This window comes from Punctularia strigosozonata, assembly GCF_000264995.1.
Source record: "Punctularia strigosozonata HHB-11173 SS5 unplaced genomic scaffold PUNSTscaffold_7, whole genome shotgun sequence".
Lineage (NCBI taxonomy): Eukaryota > Fungi > Basidiomycota > Agaricomycetes > Corticiales > Punctulariaceae > Punctularia > Punctularia strigosozonata.
This window is the reverse complement of record NW_006767439.1, coordinates 1690740-1717197: the sequence shown is the minus strand read 5'-3', so window position 1 is coordinate 1717197 and position 26458 is coordinate 1690740. Positions and strand designations below refer to the sequence as shown.

At 56.7% G+C, this 26458-nt stretch overlaps 6 protein-coding genes across 6 annotated transcripts; 4 read left to right on the top strand and 2 right to left on the bottom strand.

Annotated features, from left to right (window-relative positions):
* Positions 1-539: 539 nt before the first annotated feature.
* Positions 540-9632, top strand: PUNSTDRAFT_135056 (uncharacterized protein; the record flags this gene model as incomplete). Its single annotated transcript, XM_007384567.1, has 13 exons — positions 540-1528; positions 2445-2643; positions 2699-2738; positions 2793-2875; positions 2932-2958; positions 3672-5203; positions 5255-5779; positions 5834-6002; positions 6072-6521; positions 6576-6614; positions 6670-6944; positions 6983-8589; positions 8653-9632. 13 exons carry the CDS (start codon positions 540-542, stop codon positions 9630-9632), a joined length of 6915 nt encoding a protein of 2304 aa, XP_007384629.1.
* Positions 9633-10230: 598 nt separating this feature from the next.
* PUNSTDRAFT_45104 (uncharacterized protein) lies at positions 10231-12831 on the bottom strand (the record flags this gene model as incomplete). Its single annotated transcript, XM_007384566.1, has 6 exons — positions 10231-10427; positions 10526-10625; positions 10786-11776; positions 11817-11884; positions 12103-12712; positions 12806-12831. The coding sequence occupies 6 exons, from the start codon at positions 12829-12831 to the stop codon at positions 10231-10233; spliced, it is 1992 nt and encodes a 663-aa protein (XP_007384628.1).
* Positions 12832-14603: 1772 nt separating this feature from the next.
* Positions 14604-16181, bottom strand: PUNSTDRAFT_135054 (uncharacterized protein; the record flags this gene model as incomplete). Its single annotated transcript, XM_007384565.1, has 2 exons — positions 14604-14826; positions 15943-16181. 2 exons carry the CDS (start codon positions 16179-16181, stop codon positions 14604-14606), a joined length of 462 nt encoding a protein of 153 aa, XP_007384627.1.
* Positions 16182-17272: 1091 nt separating this feature from the next.
* PUNSTDRAFT_135053 (uncharacterized protein) lies at positions 17273-18326 on the top strand (the record flags this gene model as incomplete). The annotated part of the gene is made up of 4 exons (XM_007384564.1): positions 17273-17413; positions 17471-17527; positions 17581-17742; positions 17793-18326. The coding sequence occupies 4 exons, from the start codon at positions 17273-17275 to the stop codon at positions 18324-18326; spliced, it is 894 nt and encodes a 297-aa protein (XP_007384626.1).
* A 270-nt stretch (positions 18327-18596) lies between these two features.
* On the top strand, positions 18597-19323 carry PUNSTDRAFT_135052 (uncharacterized protein; the record flags this gene model as incomplete). The annotated part of the gene is made up of 4 exons (XM_007384563.1): positions 18597-18824; positions 18880-18951; positions 19007-19056; positions 19113-19323. 4 exons carry the CDS (start codon positions 18597-18599, stop codon positions 19321-19323), a joined length of 561 nt encoding a protein of 186 aa, XP_007384625.1.
* Positions 19324-19437: 114 nt separating this feature from the next.
* PUNSTDRAFT_135051 (uncharacterized protein) lies at positions 19438-21726 on the top strand (the record flags this gene model as incomplete). The annotated part of the gene is made up of 5 exons (XM_007384562.1): positions 19438-19506; positions 19548-19775; positions 19831-20148; positions 20921-20977; positions 21031-21726. The coding sequence occupies 5 exons, from the start codon at positions 19438-19440 to the stop codon at positions 21724-21726; spliced, it is 1368 nt and encodes a 455-aa protein (XP_007384624.1).
* Positions 21727-26458: the final 4732 nt, after the last annotated feature.

Here is a 26458-nt window from a genome sequence, read left to right as displayed (position 1 = left end):
GTAATGCTTGCCCAGATCGTTGCCTGCTTGTAGTCGCGTGCTGGCAAGCGCACTCTCGTCACTCGCCAATGCAACACGAGAATCGTTTCGTCATCGATAGACTCTGCCATTCCATCTGTCTCGCAGGCAGTCCTGCCCCCTCCTATACCGGGGCATGCCACTTTGCTGTCTTCCCCCGCTCTTCTGTCAACGCCGGTTGCTCCAACCCTTTCAACCACGCAACCCTCTACACCCGCAGAAGAAGGGACTGCAATCAAGAGCAACCCGCCGGGCCCGGTATATCATTGTGATCGCCCGTATTGCCCGAACCCACAGGACAAAGACCATCATTACAAGGCCCACGTGGAGAAATACCACCAAAAGAAGACGCACGTTCGCGTTGACGGCGTCAAGCATCGAGCGACGCGCATCGGTAACACGGAGGACTTTCAGTGCAGGACTTGCGGCCGGTCCTGCAAAGGTGCCCGGGCAGCACGTGTAAGTGGCTCCCTTCGTCTTGGTTAATCCTTGTGCTGACTGTGGACGATTCGTAGACTCACATGATGATGCATATTGCCTCGTCCACTGTCGCGTCTGGTTCCACGGACGAGCAGCTCCAACCCCAGACCGCTGTTGATGCTGCCGTCAGAATGATCGACTCACTGACGCGCCGTATCACGGGTCGGTCTTCACTGTCGACCGGCGGGCCCTCTCAGGACGAGAAGTCGCGTCCACTGCCGCATTCTGCTCCACAGGCAGAGACCCTCCAGCGGGCATCCTCCATTGGGAGCAAGCGTCAGAGGTCGAACGAAGAAACCGCCTGCCCGTCTCCTTGTCAGCATAAGAAGGCCCGCTGTGAGTCTAGATTGATCGACGAAGTCGAAGACGACGCTGACGATGAGCGTCACAACGAGGATGAGGATGACAACGAGGACCAGGATGAGGGTGAGGATGAGTACGAGGGCAAGGACGACGAAGACGACAGCAATTTTGGGGACAAAGATGAAGACGAGGACAAGGACGAGGCCGAGGCCGAGAACTTCAACAACGACAGCAAAGTTAAAGTCGGCACACTGCCATCGAGCCCCCTTTTCGACTACTACAACATAGACGACGTTGACTATCCCATGGCTATGGTGCATCTCAGAGACGAGGAACCTGAAAGTATGGATGACGAAGACCAGAAGATCTGGTTGGTGTTAGGTGACGAGGACGATGTCGACATCGAGGTTGGCTCGGAGTCAGAGTGGGAGGATGCCCCTAGGGACATTTGGCAGGGAATAGGGCAACACAAGTGCGACACCGAAGTTGCACAGATCCAGGCCACCGTTCACTTCAGCCGAGATGAGTTAACGCAGGACGGAGAAGACAAGATGGCGAAACTGCTCAGAAAGGCTGAGTGTACGGTCAACCTTACGTATCGTGTTCTCATATGTCATAAATGTGGTTACGCGCTCGACCCCACCGCTTTGAACGGCCATTTCAACAGCAAACATAATGGAAAGTTGAGCAAGAAAAACAAGACTTCTACGCCTGTCCCAGCCAGGAGGTCAGGCTGACCTCCGGGCATCTCAGTTTTGGATGTTTGGGGTGTCAGTGCATAGCCCCAGAAGTACTGAATCCAGAACTATTCTCGCCCCCCGCTTTATATTGGTAGTCGTTCCGTAATTCATCATATCCTCCTAAAACGGTGAGAAGGGCCTGGAGGATTATCCAGCGATCAATCTCCCACGGTTAGTATGTCAAAAAAATCATGTTCGCCAATTCCCTCCCACTGGCTATTTTTTCAAGATTTTAGAAGCTTCATATATTGCAGTATTTATCGACCAATTGGTTTTTTAAATTGAAAGAAATGAAGCTCATAATTCACCGTCCATGTTTCTTGACGGCTCTCAACTGAATAGCTACTCACTGTCTGACAGCGCCTCTTCGTAACTATGACGGGTACCTCCATGAATATTCTGGGGATTTAAGGCGCTGTGGGCATATCTCCACTAATATTTTGGTGGAGATGTCGCCGGGAGTATCGCTCGCCGCCACCGTGACCGTGGGACTCTGGCGAGCTCAGCAGGGGGTCTGAACGCGCGTTGTGACACTGCCACGGTGACCGTGGGTCCCGGCCTGCTCAGCGGATGCGCGTCGTAACACCGCCACGGTGAGCCATGCAGATCACATGCTGACATTGCCACGGGTCTGAGCGTGCGTCGTGACACTGCCATGGTGAGCCACGCGCGGACGCGAGTTGTGACACTGCCATGGTGAACGTGGGTTGCGCGGCACGGCACTGCCATGGTGAGCCATGCGGCATCGGGCCGTGGCCTGCTTGCATGTGCCGGCATCGCCACGGTGATGTCCGCATTGGTCGGGATCGACAGTGAGCATGGGATAAAGGTCATGGGAAGACGGTGAACACGGGAACCAATCTATCCATCAGCTTCCTGGGCGCTGATGGGGGTTGGACTTAGCCTCTTGCGCCCTCTGCCCGCCCGCCTCCTTGTTACTCGCCTCCTCCGCCCCCCCGCCGTCCGCCTCCCGCCTCCCGCTTTGGCTCCTCCCCTCCCGCTTCTCTCTGTGCCGACGTCAACAACTGCACCGGTGGCGCTGCCAACGCGGACGGCTGCTGCCCGCAAGATGGGGGGCCGCGGAGTTGTGAAGGGACGACAGGTAAGTTGTCGCCTTCTTTTTTGGTTTTGTTTCGCGACGATCTCGGGTCATCCAGCCTCCGGTGTCGGGGCGCCTAGTCGCCTCGACGTCAGGAGGTCATTAATTGGTATTGAATATCCTTTTCGACACTGCTGACCCCCGTTTTCTAGGACGCATAAAGGCTGGGTCGCGACGACCCAGCCTTTCTTTCACCACCCTCACCAACTCGACCACCGCGCGCCTTTGGCAGCCGGTAAGTCCCCCCCCTCCTTGCCTGTATGCGCGGCTAACGCGCTTTCGGCCTTGCAGACGACCGTTACTCATCGCCGCAGCCGCGTAAGTATGGCCCCCCTTTTGTATTTAGTCGCTCATCCACCTGTTGAGCTCGTCTCAACGGTTGTGGGCGGAGGAATTCGTTCCTCTGCTTGTCTCGGTCAAATCCCAGATCACTCTTTTCTCTCGTTTATCGGCCTCAAGCTCCAGGACTTCGGACGCCGCTGGATTGTCCCGTCGGAGGAATTCGTTCCTCCGCTTGTTTCGGTCTCCTTTTAGGTCGCTCTCTTGTTGTTCGTGGGCCCCCAAGCCCAAAGACTGTGTACGCCGCTGGATTCCCATGGTTCACGGTCTCCTCCTCAAATTTCTCGGTTTGCTCTCGTTGCGGCAGCCCCTCTCGCCTCCTCGTCGCCACCCTCATCCCAGTCGGTCGTTATGACCCCCATTGCCGTGTTCCGATGCATGGAGACGGGGTGTCGATGCCGTGAAGACTACACATATACAACCGCGGATGCTCATCGCGAGGCCTGGCATCAGACGCGCAGCCGTACAAAAGTCGCCGGTCAGATAGTCTACTTACATCGCGACTCGATCACGGATATGGTTTGCTGCCCCTACTGTCCGTATGAATCGCAAAGTTTCCAGCCTCTCTGGGTATGTCCATTGTCCCCGTCTTGTGGTTCGCATTGCTGATCAATTAACAGGATCATATTCGGAGCGTTTCGTGTCCCGGCCTCAAGGATGTCGTTTCAGCGACTGAAACTTGTCGCCACCAGACGCCTGCGGCATCCGATCACCCCACCCCGCAACCCGCTTGGCCACAAGTTCCTCTTCCCGAGGACGCACAACCCACTCCGCCTGATTGGTCCGCAGCCCACCGTCTGGGGTCAGCAGTCTCAAGCATGTTTGGCGGGTTGGCTCGCCACCTCTCTCAAGGGACACCTGCAGTGAGTCCCGGCGACAACGACGCCCCTGGCAAGCGCAAGTGGCCTTCGTCGTCGATGGTGTCCTCCACTGTCCACGGGGAAAGCGAGCACCCGCGTCGTGGCCCAAAGACCCGACGTGTTGTATGCCCCTCGTCTGGTGCAGAGCATTCCCCTGCCACACCATCCAGCTCCGCTCCTTCTCTTCCCGCCTTCGTCAGCAACGATTCTGACGGCAACCTCTACGCTGATGAGGACGTTCACGCCGACAGCGAGGGCAAGGTTCATGGTGATCCCGACAACGGCTACCTCAGCCACGCGAGTGGCGGCAACACAGACATCGCGATGGACGACCCTTGCAAAGACCCAAGCAAGGACTGCGACCACCAAGACCCCACTCCTTCGGACGTCGAAACTACCGCCGCTTCCGACATCGAGGAGTCGGTGCTGTCTGGCGACGACGATCTTCTGGAGGGATCTGACGCGGAGCCTGAAAATACTCTCCGGTCATCCGACATCTCCCCCCTCCTTCCCCCTCTTGATCAGGAGTTGGAAGTGAAGCGCTTGAAGGCTACCATCCATCGCGGCGCGCATCATTGGCAGCCCAAGGACCGGGATACCCAGCGCGTCATGTCCAAGGCTAAATTTGTCGTTGATATGCAATATAAAATACTCATTTGTACCATTTGTCGATACGCTCTCGACCCCGAGCGCATACATGGCCATTTCAATTCCGAGCATCGCCGTCTTCTGTCCGTCTCCGATATGGACCGTCTTACCGCCATCTGTCTGAGTTTTGAGCTTTGCGGGCCTGACATAATGAAGAGAGTGAGGCCCCGCAATCGCAAGATCCATTATGGTCTCACCATTTACCCTTCCATCGTCTTCTGCGCATCTTGTCACCGCAGCTTCGAGAGTGAGGGTTCCTTCGCTCGCTGGCACTCTTGTCCCTTGAAACAGAATCCCGTTGTTCCTGATGCAAAGCGTTACTATCGGGCAAAAGCCCAGACCTTCTTCAAGAACAGGAAGGACCGCCGCTTTTCCCCCGTCGACCAGCACTCGCTCAACCCCATCGCCAACAGTGCAGAGGCAAAGCAGGCATGGGACCGTGTCAAGCCCATGCTCGTGGAGCCGGCTTTTGAGCAAGTCCCCATCAAGTCGCCCAAGAATCTTTGCCAGCTGTCCGTCTTCGAACGGCGTGAAGGCTGGTCTCCATACGTGAAGGGCAAGACGGGTCAGCAGCTGCAAGAGATTGTGGACGAACCGCGCGACCCCCCTGTGGTGGATTTACTGTCGCTCTATGTAGAGCGTTATGTCGACGTCGCCCTCTATGCTCTCAAGGACGAGTCGTATACAATACAGTCCAAGCTCGTGAACATCGGGTTGTAAGTTGTGTTTGCCATATGTTGTGTTTCTCATGTCTGATCGCCGCGTAGGAGAGACGAGTACAAGGGTTCGTTCTACCATACCAAGACCTGGCTGGAGTACGTCCACAAGTTCTTGCCTGCCCTTTGCTTTGTCATCCGCGCCGCCCGCGACGACCTACCCGAGCACTTCAAGATGGATCTCACTGATGACCAATGGTCCTCAGCCCTCGAGCTTTTCAGGCAGCTTGAGATTGCTAACGAAGCCGGTGGGCAGCCCGTCAGCATGGAGCAGCTTGAAGAAGATCGGCAGCAGAAGATTTTCATGGATCGTTTTGGCACTGACCGCCCCGTTCTCGAGCCTTTCCATCGTCTCCTATGGTCCCTCCTGTCACACAAGAAGGTCGGCTGCGATCCCAACAAGTTCTACACCCCCCTGTACAATTTCCTCGTCCTCAGCTCGTACAATGCGCAGGGCCGTCTCAAGTTTGCCGCGTCCATCTCCCACTTCATCGCGCCGCTCTTGTATATCTGTAGACTGTCTATCTTCACGCAGGGTGTTCTGTATTCGCAGGAGAAAGATGCTCCTTACCTTGAGTGAGTCCGCCTTTGTTTTGGAGGGTATACGCGGTACTCATCATCGGTGCTCAGGATATTTCCATGTATCAAACCCTGCCTTGACCTCGAGTCCAGCATGCCTCTCGCACTCGTTTTATCCACAAATCAAATTGTATCTTCCATCCGGCTCAACGAGGAAGGCATACCATGGATCCAATTTGCGGATAAGGAGTACAAGACCTGGCTTCACCACGGGAAGGTCGTCAGTATGAAGAAGATCGGTGATGCGATTCTCAAGGCCGTTGCTGAAGCCATAGATATCCTGTGACAGGAGATCCTTTGTGGAATATCCGACGACGACGAAGCGTTCGATTTCAAACGCACCAGGCTGGTCAATTCGCCGCAAAACTCGGTGCTACACTATTCGTTCATCCAGCATCCGGAGAACGACTTCAAGAAGTATTGTCACGCTCTTCTGCATGTGTGGATTGGGAATGAGAGCACCCACAAGTGCTTCGTCAACGACAAGGCTCAAGACAGCGAGTCCATCTGGCATCTGGATGAAATCAAGCGCGTGTATGCGCACTACAACCGCCTCCAACATATATTCCTTGCCATCACCTGGTTCGCCTGTGGTCCTCCTGGCCACGCAACGGAATGGCAGGCACTCATTGGCACAAACTCTCAGCAGGGCCACATGCGCAGCCTGTACGTTTTCACCGACGAGTTGTATCTCGTCACCGGTTACCACAAGAACATTGGCGCGACCGGCAAACAAAAGGTCACCACGAAGCTTGTCCCAACGTAAATTCGGGAGCTCTTGCTTTGGTCCAAGGTCATCGTGCAACCTGCGATGGAGTATTTGGTCAAGATGGTGCGTGACTTTCGTCCTCCATCTCTTTTTTCTTCATCTAATACCCGCTGCTTAGACTCATGGCAGCGAAGCGCGGATGCGCATGTACGACGATGTTTTCCCCCTGGCCGGACAAGCTCAACGATCCGACACCGTGAACACAACGTTCGCTGGCCTCATGTGCCAATACCTCGGCATCGAGCTCAACGTTCACGACACGCGTGCCGCAACCGCCGCTGTAGAAGCCTTTGCCCTCAACGTCAGTGCGGAGACGCGGGAGCGCCATACGCACAAGTTTCATCGTCTCAGAGCCCAAATGCGAGGGCACACACCCGAAGTCGACGATCGGTGGTACGCATTAACAAATTTATGATGCTGAAGTCGGTCAGCCCGTACAAGTTGCGGGAGAACACGTATCACTCCCAACTTCATCAGGTGGCGCTCGGATTTTGTCCGCATCCTGACGCCCAGGACATGGTGGCTCTGGTCGCATCTGGCCATGCTCAAGTTGTCGTCAACGTCGAGCCATCGTTTGAATCCCAAAAGCAGATAGCACAGCTCGTACTCGACGGCGTGGCAAGCGCGCTGAATGAATCTTTCGTGCAAACGGTCTCCTCCATCCTTTCCCGTATCCCTCGCGTGTCCGAGGCGCAGCATGATGCCCAGGAGAAGGACAGGGTGGTGGCACTGGCGTTGAAGTGCCTCAGAGAGATGCTCAACGAGGAGACCACGTTGTTTCGCATTCTCGAGCAAGGTGTGGCCGTCACGAAGGCGTTGACTGGGCACGACCTGTTGGCAGTTCTGCCCACAAACGCGGGCAAGAGTTTTATCCTGCTTGCGGTATCCTACTATTACCGGTCCCTTAGCAAGTTCGTCGTCGTTGTCATACCTATCAGCATTTTGGTTGAAGAGTGGAAGAACAAATGCCGCGGCATCGGTCTCAAGTTCAGCGTGTGGACTCTAGAGAACCAAAACCCAGAGGCCCCCATCGTCTTCATATCTCCCGAGAATGCAACGATCCGCGATTTCTACTCTTGGGCCAAAGACAAAGCAGCCGCTAGCTCTCTGATCACGCTGGTGTTCGATGAGTTTCATCTCATCGTCGAACACCAGTCATTCCGCAACTGTTTCTGGAACCTCGCAAGTCTCGGCAGGTTCAGCCTTCAGCTCATCCTGCTAACGGCTATGGTGCCCACACGTATCATCCCGGCCTTGCTCAACGCCACGGGCAGTCGCGATGCTCAGACCATCCGTGCTCCTATTACTCGGCCAGAGCTCAAGTATCACTACCGGTACTTCAACAGCAAGCAGAAGGCGCTGGAGTTCACCACATGCGAGTACCGCCGTTCGCGGGAGCAGTACAACACCGAAGATCGCGCCATCGTGTTTGCACAATCCATCGGTCAATGTGAAGACGTGTCCGCGAGGCTCTGCTGCCCGGTGTATTCAGGAAAATTGCCTGTTGATCACCAGGCCGAAGTTTACCACCAGTGGTCGCAGGTCGGGCCTGTCGTCGCCGCAACTCTGGCCCTCAGATATGGTGTCAACGTTCCACACGTCCGGGACATCTTCTTCTTTGGCCTTCCTGGCAACTTCCTCCTGGCTGAGCAAGAGGCAGGACAGGCTGGTCGTGACAATAGGCCTGCTTGCGTGTGGTTCATTGAAGTCGACAACGCAAGCTTCTTTCGCCATCCTCCTGCGGCGCACAATCTCCTTGGCGACGCCGATATAGTCACTGCTCTTTGTACCGTCGACTGCTTACGGCTACCTTTCAGCCAGTTCTTCAATGATTGCAACGTTTCCTGCCCCGAGCTCCCTCATGTGCAGCTGTGCATGAACTGCAAGAAGAGCATACTCGGTCCTCTGCCCACTCTTTTTCCTCGTGACAACCCAACGTGGGGCGAGCCGGTCATTTCCCCTTATCTCCCGGAGATGAACAAGGTGCCTGCTGGGAGAGGGATGGGTTATCCAGGCCTCTGTAAGACGGACGGTGTCGGTGCGAGGTGCATTTTTCCCCAGTCGTTCATATTGTCCGTATTCTCATTTTGTGAACAGGCAGCCCGCATCGTCAGAGCAACCATCTTTACCCGCTCCTCTTCCTCAACGCATTCCCACCCCCATTCCTCCCATCCCATCCATCGCGCCTCGTCCCGCAACTCCTCCCGTACTTCCTACCCGCACACTTCCTTCCCCCCCTCCACGAAGCACGGGAACGGTCGGACGATCCAGCCCAAGTCGGACAGCTCGTACGGCATGTTTGATGGCGACGACGACCTTTACATGGCCATTGACATCGAGGCATTGCCTCAGCCAGCGCCGAACAGCGGCCTTGGCCATACATACATTACGATCGGAAACCCGTCTCCGATCGACTCCTCCCTGGCTCGTCAGATCTTCAGTGATCTTCCCGATGCCAGCTCGAGTGCCCCCTCTTCGCCACCTCGTCCAGCTGACCGTCGTCGCCGTCCTCTGCCCCTGCCGCCGACTTCCACTCCCATGCTCTCGCATGTTCAGCAGCAGGACGACGTGTTCAGTGATTCGTCCCTGAATGCTGGTCGTTCCAGCGCTGCCTATCCACCTGTTGCGCTCTGGTCTTTGCCATTCCCGGTGTCATCGTCTCCAACACGACACGCCCTCATATGCAGTTCAAGCGGTACGAGCTCTCCAATCGCAGGTCCCGACATGCTGTGGAACGACCCTCGCAGCTCGCTGTCGTCCTACCTCCCGACACTGTTGGATATCATCGAGCTCTCATCGTCGCCTGTTCCCGTCCCGACGCCGTTGGAGATCATCGAGCTCTCCTCGTCACCTGTTCCCGTCCATAGCCCCGCGGGTCCACCTTGCGCTGCCCCGCCTGTTCCCGTCCACAGGCCCGCGGGTCCACCTCGCGCTGCTCTGCCTGTTCCCGTCCACAGGCCCGCGGGTCCACCTCGCGCTGCCCCGCCTGTCAATCAAGTGACGTGTCCGCAGTCCATCGGCACCGCGTCCATCGGCACCGTCCATCAAGTTTTCCCGTGGCACACGCGGCGGGTGAATTGATACATACTGCCAGAGTGAGTGTGTTTCCTGCATGTACTCTCGCACTTTTTGCTAACCCCTTGCTTCAGGGAGCACGAGGAGCCATCCACCTCCACCAGGCAGGACAATACCTACATCGAGCCCATCACTCCACTACCGCCTCCCTCCGCGGTCCCATCATCCTGGACAAGGCCGCACGCAACGGCGGTGAACATTGCGAACGGGCAAATAACGAAGGAAATGTCGCACACGGTTGCCGCAGGCCTCAAAAAGGCAAGGGACGACATTCGCAAGATATGCGTTGTCTGCTGCTTGCAGAGTGCAACATGACCCCAGCCCGAACACAGAATCAAGGAGTGCCCGGTCTTCAACACCCAGGGCCAACATCGTTCGCAATACATTGATTGGATCGAACAGTATGCCAAGTTGAGAAAGGTTTGTTGGCTTTGTGGATTCAATACGGTACGGCCTCCGTTTCTGCGCAATTGATTGGTACTAATCATCATATGTCTCGCAGATGCTACAGGAAGACCTTCCCAAAACTCATCGTCCTTACCGTGGAATCAATTCCAGCACCACGTGCAGGCCAGAGATGGACAAAAGATTGATCCTCCCTGCCCTATACCTTTTCTCTCGCAATGCAGCCCTTCGCGAAGCGGTTTGGCCTGCTCTCCAGCAGTATGAGCTGGTCATTGGACCCCTCCCCCCATTGCACCAACCGTCGTCGGATCTGAGCAGTTGGCTCTTTGGCTCCGAGCCTGGCCATGGGTATCGATACTTCTACGTAGTTTGGGCCCTTATCGAACACTTTAATGTCTTCGAGTAATAGTTGTAACTCAGCTCAGTGTCTTGTTCACCTTACTGTACTCTACGTGTATTACCGTAGATTTTAATTCACCGTGCTTCGAACTCACGTGTTGAGAGACGGCGTAACCTCAAGATGATACAATGAATGAATTGGCTCAACGATCGCTCGAACTTTCCCGGGTAACATATGCATTCAGGGTCAAGCGACTATGATACAATAAAGAAAACTACTATGTACGCGCTATTCTAAAGTACATGACGTGAGCCGACGAGATGTCCGGGACAATGCTGACGTTTTGTGGGGGAGTTAATAAGCGGATGGGACGCCTGGGTGATGGAACGGGACAGAAGGGAGTCGGCAGAATACGTCGAGGAACGTGTTCATGTACGCGGTCACGACCGTCTTCTCGAGCGCGACGTAGCTGATATGCGACAGACAATCATCGGTGGTAGCCCACAACGGCAGCACCAGCAACCCCAAAACCTTCCAGTCTTGCATGAGATCCGAGAGCGCGAATATGAACTTGCGACGAGAGTACATGTCCTTGTCACCAAAGCCGTTCGGCGACGTGGGGTTGCGTTTGAAGTCGAAGACACGGTCTGCCATACATGCTCGGATGGCGGCGATGGTCCTGTTGTAGGCGGCGGGCGGTAATTCTTTGTTACGGTTGTTGCGCCGAAGGAAGTGGTATGCAATCAGGAGGAGGTCTTGGTGAACAGCGTGCTCGTTGACGTCCCACACGATGAGCATCCTCCACGCGGTGTTCTGCAGGTCGCCATCGGACAGTACTTTGCCAAAATACAGGGTGTTGGGCTCATCTGACGGGAAAGGGACGCCACACTTGCTCAACAGCTCGCGAATCGTTGTGGCAGCACATTCGAGGTGCTTGTCAGTCGTTCTGGGCACCGCGTGAGTATCAAAAAGGGTGGGCCACTTGTCCATCTTCAGAAGCTCCTTCCAAGCCCCGCGACTGTACTGGAACGATGCAACGTTGTCCGGCGAACAGCGGAACAGGTCACTAGCCAATAACGCTTGGTACACCCTCCGAAATTGAATCCAGCCGTAGCGGCAGTGTTTGCCGGTCTGACTGGTGTTCGCAGCGACAAGAGTGATGGGTGGGGCTGGCATCGCGAATGGCCTGTCTATTGAGACCGGGATGCTCGTGATGAGCGACTTGAAGACGGCAAGGATTGGATGCGGCATCGACGGCTTCTCGAGGTTTGCGATAGCATTGTACAAGGCGGCCTTCTCTGCCTGCAGTTGACGACCCCGGTTCTTGTCTTGCGTCTGGCCCTTCAATTTCAGCACGTACACCTGTGACGCAGACCGACGCGCAACCGTCGTAGCTGATAGTGTCCTGTTAATAGATCGTTCGTACACGGCAAACGGCAACTTACTTTTTGTAGTGCGCAATGGGCCCGCCACAGGCTGCGAGCGTGACGGACCAGCGACCGCTGAAGTCTCTCTGGCCTTATAGATCGAGTTGAATTGGACACTGGCCAATCCGAACTCGTTCGTGTTCACAAGCGCGGGCTGCTCGCTCATCTCGACACTGCTGATAGAGCCACCTATCCATCCTGCTGTCGTCAAGTACAATGACGGCAAGGAAGCCCAAAGCAAAGCGATCGCACTCTTCATGCCGGTCACGGCGATCGGTCATGGGTTCCCGCTGCGACGATTGACCTCCACGAACACATCGTGGCGGCACTGGGCAACGACTTTGGCGACTGCTAGGTTTGTCGGCAGCTGTGACCGTGGAATATACATCCACACCGGCAGGCCCATGTCATACAACTCTCGCAGCTGCTTGTAGTCAGTGACGATTGCGCCAACGACCGGATGGGTGATCCGACGAGGATCAACTGGCCATCTCGTCAACCAGAAATAGATGCCCCAGCCCTCAAAGATGCAATGCTGGGCGTTGGCCGCTAGGATCATCAGGTCCTCAATGTGGAACCCAAAGTCGACGACGGTGTGCACGACGGCGTAGTGCATCCGCATGATCACGGTGTCGACCAGGACGTAGATCTTCTCGTCGTCGCCGTGTATGGAGGGAGTGCTGACTCGGCCGGTCTCCCACCAGTGCCTGAGAAACTGACTATGCTTCTTCAGCACGTTCGCGTATGCCTTTTCGAGCTTAAAGAATGCTTTGTAATTGATGACGTGAGGCGGCATGTTCGTGAGCTCCACATGGGCAAACCCATGCGGGAAAGGCGCAGCGGCTGTCGGAATCCAGGGAAGGTGCGGCTCGGTGGGCTTGTAGAATTGAGGGTGCAGAGACCACTCATGCGCACTGAATTGGCCGTTCGCGTATCAATACGCCATCGCAATACGAAGATCTTTTACATGCGGAGGGGATGGAATGTCGATCATATTGGGGGAGTACATTACAACGGTGCCGAACATATTCATGGCGACGCGAGCATCAAAATACCGACAGCCTGTCCGGAAAAGTTGTAGTGAGGGGTGATGCCCGAATGCGAAAAAAGAAAGACGTACATTGGGAATCCCACTCCCAATTGTTGATCAAGGAGTGTTTTTAGTTTGCAGCATATATAGTGACCAGGTCCATCGCTTGAGGATTGGGATTTGGCAACACAAACGGGCGGTCGAGTTCCATTGGGTCAATCGACTAGCGGAGACGTGCAATATTATTGAACGCACTAAAAGAAATGTGATTCGTTAGCGCAACGTCGAGAATCGAAGCACAGTAGTACGTACCGAACGTTGGTAAGATAAGAGTCTGGAGGCCAAGACAGCAAGGCAGCAAGCAGGCAAGCAAGATGGAGAGGACAAGGGGACAAGGGAGAGCACGGACGGAGGTGAAAGCAAGAGAGACGGCAACCGGGTCCAAACAGCACGAGCGCGCGGTCTACTGTGAAAGAAAAACCGAAACAACCAGAAGGCGCGAAGCCTTCCAAGCACAGAGCTGAAACAATCGGAAGGCACGAAGCCTTCCGAGCCAGCAGCAAAACCCACGTAGGGTTTTATTGCCAGCGAGCTGCAAAAACAAAGCGCGGTGGCGGGCGCTGAACGGCAAGCGCGGTGGCGGGCGCTGAACGGCAAGCGCAGTGGCGGGCGCTGAACGGCAAGCGCAGTGGCGGGCGCTGAACGGCAAGCGCAGTGGCGGGCGCTGAACGGCAAGCGCAGTGGCGGGCGCTGAACGGCAAGCGCAGTGGCGGGCGCTGAACGGCAAGCGCAGTGGCGCGTGGGCAAGCAACAAGTCCAGTGGCGGGCGGCAAGCAACGAGTCCGGCGGCAAGGAAGATGAGTTGAGAGTGTCGTCGGCGGCGGGCGAAGAGGGCAGGAAAAGAGGGTGGAGAGGAGATGGCAGGGACACGGGGAGAGAGGAGCACGACGCGTCAGCCCACAGTTGACGTGGGATTAAATCCGGAGACGGCCAGGACCATCGTTGCCACGTGTGCTCCGCCGCTCAAGGTGGCGTGAAACGAACACCGGAGACGGCTGAGCGGACCACTGCCACATGAAGCACTGCCACCCAGTGTACTGCCACCCCAGGCACTGCCACCCCAGGCACCCCAGGCACTGCCACCCCACACACTGCCTAGCACTATTCTTCCCTAGTCCATGTCGACGGGCCTAAATGGTGGATGCAGGCGTCGGATTGGCTAAGAGGGCTCAGATCCACCTCAATCCACTCAGCCTATCCTCTCACAACCCCGGATTGCCATCAAATCCACTTGGCCTATCCTCTCACGGCCGTTGGTGTCCATCAGACCCACCTGTCTTGCCCACATCGGCCGTGGGACTGGTGATCGCTGTGGATGGCATGTCCACCCCATCCACATCCTATTTGAAACGTTGGAATGAGCATCCACCTCATCCACCCTGTCCACTTTAAGCATTGATCCACCTGCCCACCGGATCCACCAAACCTACCGGATCCACCGTTCCGAGGCATTGGATTGAATCCACCTAGTCCATCTTGCCTACCTCGTCCACATGTCCACCTATCCACCTCGCCCACCTCGCCTACTTTGTCCACCTCGCCTACCTCACCTACCTCGTCCACATGTTCACCTATCCACCTTGTCCACCTCATCCACCTCGCCTACCTCATCCACATCATCCACATGTCCACCTATCCACTTCGTCCACCTCGCCTACCTCACCTACCTCGTCCACATGTCCACCTCACCTACCTCGTCCACCTTGTCCACATATTCACCTATTCACCTCGCCCACCTCGCCCACCTTCACGTTCTGGAGTATCTCTTCGAGTGCCTCAAACTTCTGCTCCCATCTCCCAAGTGTATCCGCCATAAACGCGGCCCACTCCTCGGCGGCCATGTATGGCACGCCGGAATGCGTCGCCGGAGCCTTGCTGGGGGTGAGCAACACTACCGCAGGCCTGGAGTCCCGCCCGACACAGTTGGCGTTCTTCTGCCTGCAATGCAGACACACGTTGTTTAGTCTGGGAATGTTCAGCTCCCGAACGCAATCCTCGATCTGGTTGTTGAAGCAAGGCAAGCACTAGACCAACAGGTATCAGTATTGCATATGTAACACGGTGCGCCACTTACCCTGTTGTTGTTTACAAATACCTGCATTGTCGAGTGATGGGTTGGAGGAGGGAGTTCGATCCGACGACGACGACGCACGTTCAATCCAATTACGGCACGTGATGTCAATCGGATTTTCATTGCACCAGGCCAGGCGCTTTGCTCAAATTCAAAAAGCCGTTCGTGTTCAGAATGAGATATAGTACATGTAACTAGTACGGGTCCTAACGTCTGAGGGCCTGGCACCGCTTGATCTCCGCTGCCAGCATTCTGGCAGCATGCGTAAGCTCCATGGTGCGCAGCACTGTGCCGATTGTTGCCCCGATCTGCATAGCGCGAGTATCTGCGCTCGTTTGAACGTGTTCTGTGCATCGATCAAGGATACCCTTGATGCGCCGAGCTGACGCGGCGCTGGCCCAGAACGGATTCGGATTCTCGTTCTCCGGTACCCTTGTCGGCCTTGGCTCAGCAGGGATGTCTTCTGACGCTGCGCCCCTGCGCCGCCTGTGTGCCCCACCGCGATTGAGCCCCTTCTCCCCCTTGCCCTTCTCGTACATGCTCTTCTGTCGTTGGCAGCACATGCACGCCACTCCCGCATACCAGCCCATCTCGCATTGCACCCCCGCGCTTCTGCACTTCGTGCACAGTGTCGGGAAAAACATCTGTGAGGAATTATGAGATGATGATCGGAATGACAGGATAAGTGTTTACGCCTTTTCCCTCCAGCACATGGCCCCTTCTCCTCTGAGCGGAAAGTGTCAGTATCCGTCAGCCATGCGTTTAGCGGTGAACATACTGGGATTGGCCGTGGGATGGCCTCATCATCGCTCTAGACCATATCCTATATGGGTCAGTCTGTGCGGAATGGTGCGGTGGTACTCACAAACTGCATAGGTGACTGTATGTGCTTGCATTAAAAATCCAGAATCAGAATGGGCATCACTCACAGAGCGACGTGGAGCTGGCTTAGTCTGGCTATTCGGCAGCGTGAAGGACCTCACGATGGGCCAGCACCTAATTGAAGGCTCCCCAGCGGTATCCTCCGCATCTTCTTTGCCTCCATGTCCGTTGATTGGACTTCCTCCACCGCGTCAGAATCCGATTCCGGTCTCGCAGCAAGCCTTGAGGGACCTGCTTGTTGATTGATAGGCGGGGCGTCCGTGGTGAGATCCAGTTCCCGAAGCAGGGCTTGGAGCTGGGTGGGCGTAAGGGTCGATAGGTGTTCCTCTAGCACATGCATAGCGAGATGGAAAGTGAGAGAGAGATGGACTTTGAATTCCACCGCGTCGTTCAATTAGTCACATGTGCATACCGCCTCGATCTCGCAACTGGCTGGGAGTGATGTCAATGACGTCGGGAGGCTGTAGAGCTGCCGATGCAATCATTCCGATAAATCATTCTGATATGTATTCAACTAGATGGCTACCATAAAAATGTTTCTGCCACTTCGGAAATCACCACATCTGGTAAAACTCCATGGCTATGGAAGCTATGAAATGCTATGGTAGTGCTATAATAGTACTTTATAGTATGTATATCCTTCCATAGCAATGTAGATTTCTCCTGAGCAGTTCCATCGCCACGCACATATGTTCCAGCACCACCCCCACCGAGCTAGCCGTGAGCTTGCTATGAATATCCATCTGCTGCTCAACTCTCTCCATCTATCTTAAAAAGTCTTCGTCCATCCGGTGCATGGTTACTGACGGAATTTCGAATGGGTTGCGCAAGGTGCCCTCAGAAGTCGTCTTGTGAGTGGGATTGATGCCGCGGTCAGAACATTCCCCTTGAGCACCCTGGTCTTGCACATGCTGGGGCATATCTTTCCGGTGACCATCAGCCAGCAGATCTGGATTTTCCTGAATACCCTAATGCACCGCACATCCAATAGCGGATATCAGAAATAAGATACATCAAGACACGGTGACCAGGAACGGCAAGCAACTCACCTTCTCATCGGAGAGAGCCATGCCTTGCCCTTCAGGCGTATCATTCGTTGTCGGAATGGAATGCGCTTTCTGGGACATGCCGTCGTCCCGATTCCCGTCGGAGAATAGCTCTCCATGTTGGGGTGGGTCGACATCTCAGAAATAACTCAGAATTCTGAGCACCTCATCGTCTGCCATAGGAGCATCCTGAGCATGTGACGATGCCATGTAGGGCCTTCTGCGAGCAGGGTGTCTTTACCGGAATGGATAACAGGAGCAACGCCGAACCTGTGGCCCAATGATGGAAATCGTGTCATGTGCTCTTTCCCCCCGATGCCTCTGGCAAAGTCCACCTCCCTCCTTGTGCTCACCCAGACATTGGACCAACGCAGAGTTGCACAGAATGAGCAAGAACACCAGCGATCCTCTCAACCCGTGTACCCAGGACCCAGCGGAAGTTGATAAGGCTACGCTGATAAGACAGCTCATCGCCCGTCATGGGCAAGGGTACCTCGAGTCTCTGATAGAGCAGGCAAAGGTCGGGGTAAGTATTCCGATTCTCTTGTCGCCATCGCCACACTACTGACACTGGCGAATCAAGAAGCTGGACAGGTCGAGCTCCAGAGAAGGCCATAGGATGGACGATGAACAGGAGATGGTGGGTCGGTTAATCCGATCACAAATCCACGTTCCAGCTAACGTTTACGACAGGAAATAGACGCTGATCCCTCGCCGCCTCCCCCCAATCAGCAGGCATGCCGCGGGCGATCCTCAGCCTCCATGGATCAACACGTCGCCCAGTCCGCCAAGACCGCAACGACTTCAAGAGCGCAGGACGGCCAGCAGCCCTGCTCCATATCTACCACGGCAGCTGTGACGCGAAAGTCTTCAAGGCAGACGTCTAAGGCTCGCCGGCGGGACAGGCTGACAGGAATCCGTCTGAGAGCGACGGGCCTCGTCCGCCCGCGGCACCTTCCGCCCAAGGCCCCACACCGGCGGATCCCAGAGACCGACAGCGTTCCACCACCGTAGTGCCAGTTCCCGCCTCTCCAATCGCACCGATCAATGTGCAGGATCATTCTGCCGATACCGCATCGCCGATGGCCGTGGCAACATCTCACCAGCTCGCAGTGTTCGCGTCGATGCTCACATGCAGTGTCAACGATATTTCAGCTCGGCTCAGCGCCATCGAGACGATCCCTGCGCAGCTATCTGCTCAAAAGCAGTTCGCAGATGCGGTACTCAAGGCCCACGGGGACCAGGCTGCGGATCACGCGAATGTCACCGACGCCGTCGACCGCATCACCCGGGATATCGCAAAGCTATCAGAAGTGCAGAAAGTGCTGTTCTACATGTGCCACGATCAAGCCGAGAAGTTGCAGACGCTCGCCGCAGAGGTCGCCAAGTTAAACGACAACTTGGCGCAGATTCGACAGAGCGCTAACCGGCTCCGTTGAGCTACAGCGGTGTTACTGTTGCCATCTCCTAACGCACTCACGACATGCGCTGCTGCCCGTGTAAATAGTACGAAATCTAACGAGTCATTTCATGCCGATGTTGCTATTGATTCCGCCTGTGTACGTACTATGAATCCTAACGAAAGATTTCATACCAACGTAAATATCGATCGGAATGAGCCCGGAAACGGGGAGCGTCACGGGACCGGGGCACTGTCAGACGCGTGTCGATACTTCCCTCCCCCCCCCACCCGCAATGACCATCCCACCATGAGTGAATCCGCTATCAGCGCTCTGGAGGATCTCAGTCCGGAAATGTTGCGCCTTCTGCTTGAGCAGCTCGAGCCGGCCAACACGGATGCAGGTGCCAGCCTGTCGAGGCAGAGCTCGCTGACCGCCCCTGGGATTGCCAAGTCAGTAAGCGGCGACAGCACATCCAGCAAGCGAAAGGCGGAGGAGGAGCTCTCTTCGACTAGGCGGTCGAAGAGGATCAGACAGGTGCGCACTGATTCATTCCGATTGTCCAGGGAATTGGTTGACCGCTATCCCGTAGAAATCACAGAGGAAACCGACCGAGCAATCGCTACGAGAGAAGATCCAGTACGCCTGGTGGCTCCTGGAGTCGGTGCGCCCTCCCGCTCCCCACCTCCTCTTGCTGCTCTTGCTAACTGGGGTAATAGAATCGGACACATCATCCGATCTGCAATCCATGTCGAGAAATGCGCTATCAGTGCGAAAGCCCACCGACGGGTCGTGCACGTTTTGCGCCTGAGATGGTTACGGCAGCGACTGCGTCACCTATACCACAATCGAGGTGTCCCAATCACTCCCCGTCGTCTTGCGGAACCTCAAATACCAGATGGAGCTCCTCACCGAGCTCATCGACATCCACGAGCAGCTGAGGAGTCCTTTGGCGGAGACGCTAATCACCATGCACGACGACCTCGCGGAGCGGTTCGACGAGCTCCTTCCGATGCTGGGGGGCGCTCGGGCGTAAACACGCCAAAGGGCTGAGCTGTAGGCCATGCCGTAGATACCGTATCGCCCGATAACGCCTGTTCAACTTTTTTGTAACCATAACGTACATACGAAGGATCAAGCGCGCTTGTACATGCTTCGGAATGACGGGCCAAGCCATCGCAAGTTAGGCAATGTTACGGCCAACAATCCGGCCAGTCACGTGAGGTTGTTGCCTAAGGGCCCTCCATCAGGTTTCTCTAGTTCTTCATCACCATGTCCTCGTCAACCGGCATCCCGCAAGATCTCGAAAGCCTCCCTCTGGAGACCCTTCTCCGGCTCGCCGCAGAGCTGGAGGAATACGAAAGGTCTCAGGCCGGTCCCTCCACATCGCGCCATCCCAGACACGCACCGGCAAACCCTAGCACATCAGGCCGGGCTAATCCGATACCAGATTCGCTCGATGATCCGCTTCCGTTCGCTGGAGAGACGGTACGTTGCGACACCTTTCAACCATCCCGCCCGATCTCACTCATGGGCGAGCCAGACAACAGGTGCTGCTCCGCCGTCCCCTCCCCATTCCGAGCCTACCACCAGCGATTGGTCGGCCATGATGGAGGCCGAGCAGTGGACCGAGGCGGCGCGGCTGACCGAGAGGTCCAGCCAACGCTTTCTCAAGGCGCTGGATATGTTCTCTGACACAGCGCTCGAGAAAATGGAGGAAAACGCAATCCTCGCCGGCGCCACCATCGGAATCGGATTGCAAGACATTTTGAGGGAGGTCGAGGCACACCTGCGACTCATTCAAACGGCATGCGCCATCGGGGTTGAGAAGCGGAGCGGAGGAAAGGGAAAGCGCCGGGCGGTTCCTAGAAAGTAGATACACGGATGTGGAATGTAGCATACGCGCATAACCGTAAAATATCACTTTTCGATCCCAACGCGCGTCGCTTGAGCTTCTGGTGCCGAGAGGGTAACACGATGAATCCGAGGATTGCACTGTAAAGGACATGCTATGCGGGGCTCTCAGAGGAATAAAGAAGTAGCTTCCAGAGGGATAAATTGACGCTCTGTGAAGGATAGGGGTTATATCACCACAAGCACTCCCTGAGGCCCAGACCAGTGCCATATCCCCTCGATATAGCATCGGACTGACCATCCTAACAAATGGTGCATTTGTTCTGGCCGCACCAGACAGGGACAGGCATCGGAATGGAGGGATATGGTAGAATGTGTTCTACCCGAGAGAGACCTAATACAGTTCCTATGGACGTAGTGGTATTGCTCATTTCTCACCGCCGCCAGCGAAACAACCTCTGTGCTTTACCCGTTCCCCGCCCATTCGTTATCCAATCTAATGCGCTTTTGCTGGGCTCAGAATGAAATATTCGTGGGCGGTAGGAAATACCCGCGGCCTTATGGCTGTTCGGAAACGCGACCACGACTACTGCCGAGCAGATATGGACTTAGGTGATTCGCCTTGATCGGCAAAAGGTCATGTGCCATTCTCTATTGCGAGGGTGGAAAGCTACCAGAGCAATCCGGGCTTCGCCGCCGCGCTGGCAAGGGCAGGGGTAGCAGTGCGTAACCCTCCAATCGGAAAGCATTTTAGCGGCTTACAATGTTGCATATCACAGGCGCCAAGGATAACGACCACCCGACCACCCGATAACGAAGACAAGGACCATAATATGGTGCGTCACTCATTCCGACGGCGTCTCGTCATCGGTATGAACTTTCACAGCAGGACACCAATGCCGATGGCCCGCTGTGCCCACGTGCTGGGCTATTGGACGATTCCGCCTCGGATCGTCCGGGTCCCCAGTCCGCCAAGGCCAAGGGGAAGGGGAGGGCGCACGACGTCGAGGCGGCCCCATTGACGGATACGGCAGCAGACCCCTCGTGCAAGTCCATGAGACAGCCGTCATCTAAAGCAGGCTTCGATGCCTCGGGTAGCATGGACGTGTCGGAAGACACTACGCCTCAGGCTCCCACTCAGACGCAGCCCAAGCCCCGGCCCCGCAAGGCCGCCGCTCCTCTGGCACCCATCGTTGAACGGACCCCGTCCGTCGAGGCTGCAACGACCCTGGGCCTAGCGACGTCCTCCGAACTGCAAGCGGTAGGATCGGCGCTTACGAGGAGCGTGGAAGACATGGCGCATTGGCTCAGCGCTCTGGAAGCCGTCCCCGGTCAGATTGCAGGCCAGCAGCAAATGCTGTCGGCAATCCTCAAGTCGCACGCGGACCACGCCGCCGATCACGAAGATCTCTCCGCCGCCATCGAGTGCATGACGACCGAGATGGCGAAGATGAACGAGCTATACAACGGCCTGGTACACATGTGCACTCAGCAGGCGGAGAAGACCCAGGCCCTCGTCGATCAGGTCGCGGCGCTCAGTGACTACGTTATGCAGGTCGGGCAGAGGGCAAATCAGCTGCGTTGAACGCTGGTCTCAACGTCGGCTTCGCATAGTTCACCTGTTATATATATTAAGACCCTTACGGTTCCCAAACCTACCACTATAATAACGAGCTTTACGTTTTGTGCGCGGACAGGCTTGCTACATTTGTACCCTTGGCGGCAATGTCTTCTGCTGTGATTTCTGCCCGTGCTCTGTTTGTACCGCCTGCATCTGGAGCCTCATTCCCGATGGACACCACAAAAAAATCCAGTTCAAATGCCCAGCCTGCGAGTCCTGTGATGGGTCAGCTCAGTATCAAGTAAGTCAGCCCTCTCCCTTCAAGCACTTCTGCTGAACCACCACTTGTACAGGGCCTTTACCTGGATGGACAACCTTGGGTCACGTGCCTTGCAGTGACAGTGCCATTTCTAGCTGGGAAGGACGCTCACTACAGCACTACGCAAGTATCCGTCATGCTTTTTACTCTTCTTTCGCTAGTTTCCTATGGCAATGCCCTCGTAACGGCCATGATTAACTCCCTAAATACCGTATACAAAGTTCATGATTATGCCAATGTTCAATGCCACAGGGTTGTATTCAACCTGCCAGAGAACAGATGAACTGCTTATAGAAGACCATCAACGCGAGCTAAGCAAGCTTGCGATGGCATTGATGCAGTAGGTTGCTCAATTCTCTGAGGCATGCTTGACATTGAATGTGTCTACTTCTTTAGACACAACACTCGACTGTGCTCCTATGATAGATTAAAGCTCACCTTCTTCATGTGGTCGTCATTGCTCTCCCGGATACTCTCATACTCCTTCCTGAGCTGAGTGTACCTGCTCAGGTGGAGCTTGGTTTTGAAGACGTGGACGTAGATGCCCACGCCAATGTCGAGTACCGAGCAGGGTCAGAAGGTGCATGTGGTGGGGATTGAGATGGATCTGGTGAAGATGTGAAGTTGGCCCCCGGCTCTCCCCAGACCACTGGACAGGCTGTCCACATCGAGTTGGCTGGCAATGCAGGTGTATTATGCTCGTCGTCTGAACGTTCTAGACGTCCCCAGCGCTGACTGGACCGCCGATACAGGGGCCACTGCTCATATGACGCCTCACCGTCACTGGTTCGTCTCCTACGCGCCCTGCAACGTCCCCATTCGCCTCGCCGACTCCAAACTCGTCTACGCCGTCGGTGTTGGCTCCGTTCGCTTCCAGCCCGTGGTGAAGGGTCAGGAATCACATCTAGTGGAGTGGACCAGGGTGCTACATGTCCCAGAGCTGCGCTCTAACCTCCTATCAGTCCTGTATCTCACTCAGCACAAATCCATTCGCGTTGTGATCACCAGGGGCCTCATGGCCTTCGTTCGAGGCACTACCACGCTGTTCACCGCGTCTGTGAGCGATTCCAACGCCGCCATCGTCAACGGGCGCACCCTGCCGGCCCTGGAGCACGCCCAGCCTGCCAGCACCTGCGCCTTGGACCTCGAGCTCTGGCATCGGCGCTTCGGGCACGTCAATGTCGACTATGTCCGCCGGATGCTGAAGGAGGACAGCGTCTCTGGCCTCAAGCTCGACTCGGACGCCGCTCCAGACGCCATCTGCGAGCCTTGCATCTCGGGCAAGCTGCACCGGCCTCCTGTGCCTCTGAGGGCCTCCCGGCGCGCGTCAGAGGCCCTGGGTCTCGTCCACATGGACGTCCACGGCCCTATCCCTGTCCAGACGCCTGAAGGGTATCGATACTGGGTGATCTTTGTCGACGATGCCCACCGCTTTTGGGTGGTGGTGCTGCTCCGGCGCAAGAGCGACACGTTCCAGGCCTTCCTGCGCTTCAAGGCCTTTGCTGAGCGGCTTACCGGACGCAAGATCGGCGCACTGCGCGACGACAAGGGCGGCGAGTTCATCTCGAAGGAGTGGGACGACCTCTGCACCTCCGAAGGCATCCGACGCGAGCACAGCGTCCGCAACGAGCCCCACCAGAACGGCGTCGCGGAACGCGCCAACCGGACTCTGGCCGAGGGCGCCACGGCTCTCCTGAGCGAGTCCAACCTGCCTCCATCGTTCTGGGGCCTCGCCGTCGCCGCCTACGTCCATGCGCACAACAGGACGCCCTCCGCTGCCCTGCCCAAGGGCGCAACACCCTACTTCGGCTGGTACGGGATCAAGCCCTCTGTGGAACGCCTCCGGGTCTTTGGGTGTGTCGCCTACGTTAACATCCAGAAGGACAAGCGCCGTGGCCTCTCCTCCCACTCTGAGAAATGCATCTTCGTCGGCTACGCGGAGGACTACAAGGCCTGGCTCTTCTACAACCCAGACACCCGCAAGCGGATCATCTCTAACGCCGCTATCTTCGACGAGCGGTACTTCCCCGGAGCGCGTTCTACCGCCAGCTGGGACTCTGCTGCATCCGACTTCCTCCTCCGCGCCCTGCCTTCGCTGCACGGCCCTCCTGGCTCTCCTCCTGACGCACCTGCGCCGGTTCCGGGGGGAGATATGGCACCACCGCCGTTTCAGGATGCTCAGGACATCCCTGAACCGGGGGGAGATCTGGAACCGCCCCATGTGCCGCCTGTCGCTCCTGCCAGAGTTGAGACGCCTCCGCCGTCTCCTCATGCTTCGTCCTCGCCTCCCACTGGTTCTGCCTCGCCTGAGGCCTCCCCATCGCCTGTCCCTCGCTCTGCAGCGCCGTCAATGGACCTGGAGCGCCCTCCTACGCCTCCTGAACGCCCTCCGACTCCTCCTCTGGCCCTCAGACGCGAGCGCCGTGCGCCCAAGCCCGTGCAGCCTTGGTGGATCGTCCCCTCTCGCTCTCCGGCCCCTCAGGCCTACCGGGAACCCACTCCAGCCATCGAGAGCAGCGAGGACGAAGACGACACCTCCTCCGAGGATCCCCTGGCTGCTGCTGAGCCAGAGGACGCCATGCTGGTGCTAGCTGGCCTCGACACCATCTACGCCGCTCCTTCGTCGCCAGACCACCTCTCCTTCCCTCAGAGCCTCAAGGCCGCCTTTCAGACTTGCGCACTGAAGGCTGAGGCGCGGGGCAACGAGCCTAGGTCTTTCCGCGAGGCCATGAAGCGTCCTGACTCGGATCTATGGTACAAGGCCGCCATGGAGGAGATCGAGGCCCACATCGCCAATGGGACCTGGGAGCTGGTCCAGCTGCCTCCCGGACGCAAGGCCATCGGTTCCCGTTGGGTTTTCAAGGTCAAGCGCAAGGCCGACGGTTCTGTGGAGCGCTACAAGGCCCGCCTCGTCGCCAAGGGCTTCAGCCAGCGCCCGGGAGTCGACTTCGACGAAACCTTTGCTCCTACAGCCAAGTGGGCCGCTCTCCGCGCTATCCTGGCCATCTGTGCCCTCGAGGACTGGGAGGCCGACTCGGTGGACATCTCCAACGCTTTCCTCAACGGTGATCTGGTGGAGGAGGTCTACATGGACCAGCCCGACGGCTTTGAGCAGGGTAAGCCCGGAGTCGTCTGCCGGCTCCGCAAGTCTCTCTACGGCCTCAAACAGGCTCCTCGCGTCTGGAACCAGAAGCTCGACGCCGCCCTGCAGGAGATGGGCTTCTCCCGGGTCCGCTGCGACAAGAGCATCTATGTCTGGGAGCGCGACGGTGTCAAGGTGATCGTGCCGGTGTTCGTGGATGATCTGACCATTGTCTCCAAGAGCCAGGAGGCCAAGGATGCCGTGATCGAGGAGCTCTCCCGGCGCTTCAAGCTTCGTTACCTGGGTCCGATCTCGCTCCTACTCGGCGTGCACATCACCTGGGACCGCCCCAACCGCACCATGACTCTGGATCAGCGCCAGTACATCCTCGACATCCTCAACACCTACGGCTTCAGCACCTGCAGCCCGGTGAAGACTCCTATGGATCCCAACCTTCGCCTGTCGACCTCCATGGCTCCCAGCACTCCTGACGACGTCGCTTACATGCAGGACAAGCCGTACGTCAGCGCCGTGGGTGCCCTGCTCTACCTGGCCATCTGCACTCGGCCCGACATCTCCTACGCCGTCGGCGTTCTCTCTCGCTTCACCAGCAACCCTGGCCCGGCTCACTGGAAGGCCGTGAAGCACCTCTTCCGCTACCTGCGGGGCACCCTCGACCTACGCATCCGGTACGCTCCTGACGACTCCGGCGAGCTCTTCAGCTCGTTCTCCGATGCTGACCATGGCGGCAACCCGGACAACGGCCGCTCCACCTCTGGCTACATCCTCAAGGTCGGTACCAGCGCCGTGAGCTGGAGCTCGAAGCTTCAGACCGTCGTGGCTCTCTCCACCACTGAGGCCGAGTATGTGGCCGCCTGTTATGCCAGCAGGGAGGTCATCTGGCTCCGGAACCTCCTCACTGAGCTCGGCTTCGATGTCAGCTCCTCCTCTATGCTCCGCATCGACAACCAGTCTGCTCTCTCTGTGGCGAAGAACCCAGAACATCACAGGCGCATGAAGCACCTCGACCTGGCCTTCTACTGGCTTAGGGATGCCGTTGAGGCGAAGAAGATCTCTGTCAGCTACATCCCCACGGCGGAGATGCCTGCCGACTTGCTCACCAAGTCTCTGGATCGCTCGAAGGTGGAGGCTTGCAGGAGTTTGATGGGATTGGCTTGAGAGTTGCCTTGTCAGGGGGGAGTGTTGTCTGTGGTGACTTGCCAGCTCTCTGGCGCTTCCGGCGCTTATTTCGCGTGGCTGTGGCCGCTTTAGCTTGTAGGCTGTGCTGACAGTTTTACTGGAGAGCCACAGATGAGTTGGGCACTTCATTCTGCTCACTGTCTGTGCTCTCCAGG